This window comes from Miscanthus floridulus, chromosome 14, assembly GCF_019320115.1.
Source record: "Miscanthus floridulus cultivar M001 chromosome 14, ASM1932011v1, whole genome shotgun sequence".
Classification (NCBI taxonomy): Eukaryota; Viridiplantae; Streptophyta; class Magnoliopsida; order Poales; family Poaceae; genus Miscanthus; species Miscanthus floridulus.
The window spans coordinates 1,640,504-1,647,500 of NC_089593.1; the positions used below are offsets into that span (position 1 = coordinate 1,640,504).

At 42.4% G+C, this 6,997-nt stretch overlaps 1 protein-coding gene across 1 annotated transcript; it reads left to right on the plus strand.

Moving 5' to 3' along the window:
* The first annotated feature begins 3,729 nt into the window (after positions 1 to 3,729).
* Positions 3,730 to 6,712, plus strand: LOC136505491 (protein ZINC INDUCED FACILITATOR-LIKE 1-like). Its single transcript, XM_066500650.1, has 14 exons — positions 3,730 to 3,832; positions 3,937 to 4,039; positions 4,149 to 4,202; positions 4,306 to 4,368; positions 4,443 to 4,492; positions 4,601 to 4,676; positions 4,961 to 5,140; positions 5,323 to 5,410; positions 5,586 to 5,671; positions 5,760 to 5,867; positions 6,025 to 6,069; positions 6,165 to 6,253; positions 6,424 to 6,467; positions 6,633 to 6,712. The coding sequence occupies exons 1-14, from the start codon at positions 3,741 to 3,743 to the stop codon at positions 6,710 to 6,712; spliced, it is 1,158 nt and encodes a 385-aa protein (XP_066356747.1). The 5' UTR covers positions 3,730 to 3,740.
* Positions 6,713 to 6,997: the final 285 nt, after the last annotated feature.

Consider the following 6,997-nt stretch of genomic DNA (forward strand, 5'->3'; position numbering starts at 1 on the left):
TCTCATTGTCACTATCATCATCGGATGATCCACTAGATGAATCAATGTTCGTGAGCCAATCACCGACAATATAGGCCTTTCCACTCTTCTTCTTCTTGTGGAAGTCTCTCTTCTTGCCATCTCTCTTCTTGTATGGCTTGTTCTTCTTCTTTTCATCTTCTTCTTCATTGCTTGAGTCATCTTTCTTGCCCTTGAACTTGTCTTTCTTGGGCTTGGTGCATTGGTGTGCTAGATGACCAAGTTCACCACAATTGAAGCAATCCATTTCGGAGATTGACTTTCTCCTAGAGCTTGTGAAGAACTTCTTCTTCTTGCCATCGAACTTGATGCCACTCTTGTTTAGCTTCTTTAGCATCTTGGCGGCTTTCTTCACCATGAGAGCAAGATCTTCATCTTCATCTTCTTCATCACTAGAGCTCTCATACTCAAGTCTTGCTTTGCCCTTATCTTGACTAGCTTTGAATGCTAAATCTTTTTCTTTCTTCTTAGTAGAGGATGAGCCATCTTGAGGTGTGATGTGCATGTACATCTCATGAGCATTGATCTTTCCCAAGATTTGTGTCGGTGTAGCGGTAGAAAGATCACCTTGATGTAGCACGGTCACAATATGCCCATATTTGTCAATGGGAAGGACGCTCAAGATCTTTCTCACAACATCGGACGGTGACATTTGAGTAAGTCCAAGCCCATTGACTTCCTCTACAAGAACATTCAAATGTGAATACATTTCATTAGCATATTCTTTAGGAAGCATTTCAAAAGAGTTGAGCTTTTTCATGACAAGATGATAGCGTTCCTCACGCTCACGCTTTGTTCCCTCATGGAGCGCACAAACGTCCGACCAAAGTGCATGGGCGTCTTTGTGGTTCCTTACGCGGTTGAACACATCTTTGCAAAGGCCTCTAAAGATGGTGTTGCGAGCCTTTGCATTCTATTTTTCATAGTTCACTTCATCGCCTTGAAGTTGTGCGGGATTCCTAGGTTTTGGGAACCCATGTGAGGCGGCTCTAAGTATTCCAACGTCTAGAGCTTCTAAGTACGCCTCTATGTGAATTTTCCAATAAGGAAAATCATCTCCCTCAAAGATAGGAGGAGGTCCATCCCCGTGAGACATCTTGCTCTAAGCAGTTAAGCTTAAAAACGTGAGCACGAGGCTCCGATACCAATTGAAAGGATCAAGATGCCCAAGAGGGGGGAGGGTGAATTGGGCTAATTCTAAATTTTTTTGCAATAATTAAATCCTATTGATAGCCCAATTAACCCCTTGTGCCTAGAAAGTGTTTGTAATGTTCTATCGCACAAATAGACTTGCAACCTAAGTTCCAATCCTATTCTAGCATGGCAATTCTAGGAATGTAAATAACAAGAATTGAATTGCTCAAAGTAACGCTTAAAGTAAATGCTCAAAGTAAAGAGAGGAGAGAAAACGCGGCGATGTTTTACCGAGGTATCGGAGAGTCGCCACTCCCCACTAGTCCTCGTTGGAGCACCCACGCAAGGGTGTAGCTCCCCCTTGATCCGCGCAAGGATCAAGTGCTCTCTACGGGTTGATTCTTCGACACTCCATCACGGTGAATCACCCACAACCGCTCACAATCTTGAGTCGGGTCACCCACAAGCTCTCCGGATGATCACCGAACTCCCAATCACCACCAAGCCGTCTAGTGATGGCGATCACCAAGAGTAACAAGCACGAACTCTCACTTGACCACTCGAAGCCTAATGAGAAGATGGATGCACACTTTGCTACTCTTGATTCACTAATGAGGTTTCGCTCTTGGATTCTCAAATCACAAACACCTCACTAGGACCTTGCTCTTCTTGGCACTCACAAATGTGTTTCTCAGCTGTTGGAATGAGCAAAAGTCACTCCTCACACGAAGGGGTGAAGTATTTATAACAGCGGCTGAAAAACGAACCGTTATGTGCCTCTGCGGGGTGACCGGACGCTTCGGTCATTTCAACCCGCACACCAGAGTTTAAGAGTTGACCGGACGCTGGCAGGGTCTGGTCACCACTGACCGGACGCGTCCGGTCGCAAATATCCCTCACTGGAACCTTACTGGAGTCGACCGGACGCTGGTCCTTAGCGTCCGGTCACTTGACCTCTCCAGCGTCCGGTCAAACCGGACTAGTTCACCTCAGTCAAATGAACTGACCGGACCCTGCGGCCAGCGTCCGGTCGTACCGGAGCCAGCGTCCGGTCAGTCTTTGACCCTCTATTCACTTCCAACTCTCGATCATTTGTGAATGAAGTTTGCTCCAAAGGATCTTAGGCATATTTAGGAGCTACCTAGTGCTAGTTTCAACAAGTGTGCACCACACCTAACTCATTAGACTCATCTAGGTCAAGCTACCCGTCCATACCCCCCTTAATAGTACGGCCAAAGGAAAAACAAAGTCCTAAACTACTCTAAGTGTCTCTCCAACTCCAATCGACACTTAGAACTAGTCATCCTTAACCTTGTCGTCCATTCTTTGAAAACCGAAACGATTTCCATCGTAGGGGCATGACATCCATGATTGCCCAATCGATCTCCATTACCGTGACCTAACTTAATTGCCTCTGCAAAACACACGTTAGTCACAGTAATCTAACATTGTCATTAATCACCAAAATCCAATTAGAGGCCTAGATGCTTTCAGCACCGCCGTCGAGCGGTCCTGTGATGGTGCCCTCGGCCGGGGCTCGAGCGCACGGCGACGAGCTCGGCTCGGCTTCTCCTCGCGTGCCGGTTCGGCAGCGGTGGAACTTCTTCCCGCGCGACGGCGGTGGTGACGGCGGCGAGAAAAACCGGGTAGGTCCCTCCCCTCGCCGACCTCTCTGTTAGGGTTAGGGTTAGGGTTGGGGTTTCTAATCCGATTTGGATCACTTCTTTCTTGATTTCTTTCCTGTTTTCTACCCCAAACTGGATCTACCCACTAGCAACCATGGCTCTAGTACCATTGATAGATATTCTGGACCTCTAGGCGTAGATCAGTGGGGAAAACTTGACTTAGATGGGATGATTTGCTGCTGTACCTCAGGTCGAGCGCAGTCGCGGCCTTGGCACCGCCCGACGAGGTAGCAGCGACGTGGAGACATGGTCCCGTGGCGGCGGCGAAGGTGATGGCGCTTCCCGTCGCTTACAGCGCACCCTTCTAAATCGGACTAGGGTTAGGACATGATGGGGCGCCGGCGGCTATGGTGAACCTCGTGTCTTGTGCCCCAGCCCCCACCGTCCTTTTATGGCGCTGCGCGACGAGAGCCCATCAGCAAGTAGAAAGGCTGAACGCCCCCCATCAGGGCGCGGATCAAGGGTCCAATTGGCCGGGCCAATTGGTGGAGATCAACCTAACATGAATGTGTTCCAGTCTAGGCTTTGGTCTTGCAAACATGTGCATGTGCATTTTGTTGTGAGGATATTATTTATATTTACACACCCAAGCAGTTTCCTCAGTCTGAAGTCATTCAACCTAATGTCATCGTAAACTTAAATGGATCATTATGTTGTCTAGCTTATGCTCATTAGTGATCTCTCTTTTCCCACTTTTAATTTCATATAGGTAAGGGACTTCCACATTGCTAAAACAGAGGAAGACATTGGATTTTATGCCGGTTTTCTTGGTATGGTTTTCGTCTCACCACCGATTTACAATTTAGACACATGATCCAAAAATTAGTACAAATATTGTAGAAAATAAAATAAAAGGTGAAATACTTATGCCACTGTTTCCAATTAATTGTAGCTGCATCATACATGGTGGGCAGAGGCTTTTCTTCAATTTTCTGGGGCATTCTCGCAGACCGTATTGGACGGAAGCCTGTCATCGCATTTTCAATCTTGTCTGTGTATGTATTACAGAAATTCCAAGTGTTAGATCATCTAGGATTTGGATTTCTATATTGATGCAGAAAGACTCAGTTTCATCTACCCACATGCATGCGTTCTGTAGGGTCATATTGAACACACTATTTGGTCTAAGTACAACGTATTGGATGGCAATTACTACAAGACTTGTGCTGGGTGCTCTAAATGGCCTGCTTGCCCCAATAAAGGTACTTCTAAATTACCAGTTCCAATAAAGTCATCTAGATTGCAACTCATGGGTTTAAAATTATAAAAGAAGTATGCTAAATTAGAGGTTACATTTATTAAACATTTCAGGCATATTGCGTTGAAGTTTGTCAAGCCGAACATCAGGCACTTGGACTCTCAATTGTAATCTCATCAACCAATCTCTTTACTGTTTACCCACATTATATTTTATTACATAACTCTTTCATTTTGAAGATTTGTCCAACTGAGTGTACTTCAATCATAGGTGAACACGGCATGGGCTTTGGGTCTTATTGTTGGTCCAGCTCTTGGAGGTTACCTTTCACAGGTACCAGTTCAAAAAGAAAATAAAATAAAAGAAAAATATCTCATTTTCTTACTGCAGTATCCTTTTTTTCACAGCCAACTGAGAAATATCCTCACATATTTTCCAAAGATTCTGTCTTTGGCAGGTAAGTCGTTCAAGCACAACACATATTGTCTATTAAGGAATTACAAATTGCTAGGAATTAATGGTGCACATTGCAGATTATCATAACTCAATTAATTGGATTTTGCAGATTTCCATATCTTTTACCCTGTCTAAGTGTATCAGCATTTGCTACAATTGTCCTCATAAGCTGTGAATGGCTTCCGGTATGTAACACTTTAACCTAACAAAAGCTCTGATCATTTAAATTTCCTTTAGGAAACACTAACACTAGTATCTGTTACATTTTTGCCTTTGTGTGCTATAGTTTTTTTCCCCAAACAATAAACATAACATGCAGCATGAGTGCTCTGCCCAAGATGTCAACTACTGAAGTGGACTGGTGTCATTTTTATAAAAAAATATGCTTGCGATGTATTCTATGCTACACTGACAAAACAATAAATAGTATTTACTTAACTTCATTCAAGACACTGTTAAGCTATTACAGGAGACTATACATAAACATAAAGTTCCCGAAATGGATACCAAAATATTTAAAGCATTGTCATTAGAAGAGGGTTATTGGGATCCACCTCGCAAGAAGAAGAGTTTGCTCCAGAACAGGCCTTGGATATCAACTATGCTACCTTACTGCTTTTTTAGTCTTCATGACACAGCATATAGTGAGGTACAAAAAATCAGTCTCTCAGAATCCCTGTCTTACTTAGTATATTGCTACTCAGTGGGGTGTTTTAAATTTTAAATGATATTTCAGTAAGTCTATATTCCTCATGAGTTGAAACATCTTGTCTGTCTAGTACTGCTTTAACTACTTAATTTCATCTTGTAATGTACATCTTTCAATACTAGATACTTTCCTTGTGGGCTGTGAGCGATCGGAAGTATGGTGGCCTTAGCTTCTCAACTGAAGATATTGGTCAGGTTCTTGCTATGGCAGGTATTCCATCCGTCTGCGGTCTGCCCTCTGGCTCATAGGTGAATTTTATTTGTTCCTGAATCTTGAAGGCGGATTTTTGCAGTACGGTGTGCGTGTGTGCATGTATAGACACTGATATGGATTTCTCCTTTCATTTTCTTTATAACTGGGGCTTAATTTCCTCCCTACATTTCAGGTGCTAGTCTTCTAGTATACCAGCTTATCATTTATCGCTGGGTTCATAAAATTCTTGGAGCAGTGAACTCATCACGTATTGCATCTGTGAGTTGTCACCTATTGTGTCTTTAAAAAGAAAAAAAGAAAAAGTATATTCATGATCATAGCTTAAATTTCAACTATGGTGTTGCAGGCTGTGTCTATACTTGTTCTTGCAACTTATCCCTTTATGACATACCTATCGGGAGTGAAACTTTCATTTGCTCTTTATTCTGCTGCCATGATGAGAAGTGCTCTTGCGGTAAGCCTTTTTTCTTTCAATTGTTTCTTTATAGTTCAAATTAATAAATGATAACTTTCTGAACAACTAAGCTAAAGTAGTGGCAAATGAATAGAAGTAGTTTTCCATAATTTAATGGTATTTAAGTCTACATAATCTTATTTTGCAACATATACAGATCACTGTCAACACAGGAATTTCCCTTCTACAGAATAATGCTGTGGTACGTATGAACTCAAGTGAATCATTTTTTTTTTGGGATAGTATGCTTACACAAATCAAACAAAACAATGTAATATATCTGAAACTAAATTCCAGTGCCAAGAACAAAGAGGCACCGCAAATGGTATATCAACAACTGCAATGTCATTCTTCAAGTCAATTGCTCCAGTAGGTGCAGGGGCTCTGTAAGTCATTATTTCTATCTCTCCTTTTCAAACAATACATGAGTATCCAGCATTCAGCTAGTTAACCCGGTAGAATGTTCTTAGTTTCTGATGATGGATATATGTGTTCACTACCAGCATTCAGCTAGTTAACTGTCTATTCTAACTCTGAATGCATATGGGCCATACAGATTCTCATGGGCACAAAAATGTCAAGATGCTGCTTTCCTGCCAAGTAAACTATCAATATTACTATTAACTTGCATCAAGATCCATTTTATTTACATAGTGAGCTTGCCATCTTACTGTTCAGCACAAATTTTTTAGGTATGATATTTTCTTATGAGAGTTGACAGGCAAGAGGAACTTGTGCATACTCATGGTTTTGCTGAATGTGTAGGTGATCAGGTGGTGTTCATGGTGCTGAATCTGGTGCAGCTCCTTGGGCTGATATCCACCTTTGAGCCCTTTCTGGTGTAACCTGCATTGCCAAAGTAGTAGTGTTATGGCTAGAAAACATTATGAAAATGAATGTACCTTGGGACATATTTACAGTTGATCAAGCATAAGCAAGAAAAAAAGCAACACGACTGTAGTCAGTTGTACACTACTGAAGACGTCTGATTAGTCCAAAATCCAAAAATAATAAATGTCTGTTTAATTAGCAAACTTGATCTAGTTGTACTATCACTGAGACGCAACACGTATCTTCCTAATCAAGTTCGATAATGCTCCCACGCCGGCGTCCGTCCGTCAGGAAGCCAC

Excerpts from the sequence above, each read along its gene's own strand:
- LOC136505491 (XM_066500650.1), top strand. The coding sequence starts at position 3,741 with ATGGTGGGCAGAGGCTTTTCTTCAATTTTCTGGGGCATTCTCGCAGAC. Across the intron at positions 5,868-6,024 it reads TGATGAGAAGTGCTCTTGCG|ATCACTGTCAACACAGGAAT; the intron begins GTAAGCCTTTTT and ends CAACATATACAG. Across the intron at positions 6,070-6,164 it reads TTCTACAGAATAATGCTGTG|TGCCAAGAACAAAGAGGCAC; the intron begins GTACGTATGAAC and ends ACTAAATTCCAG.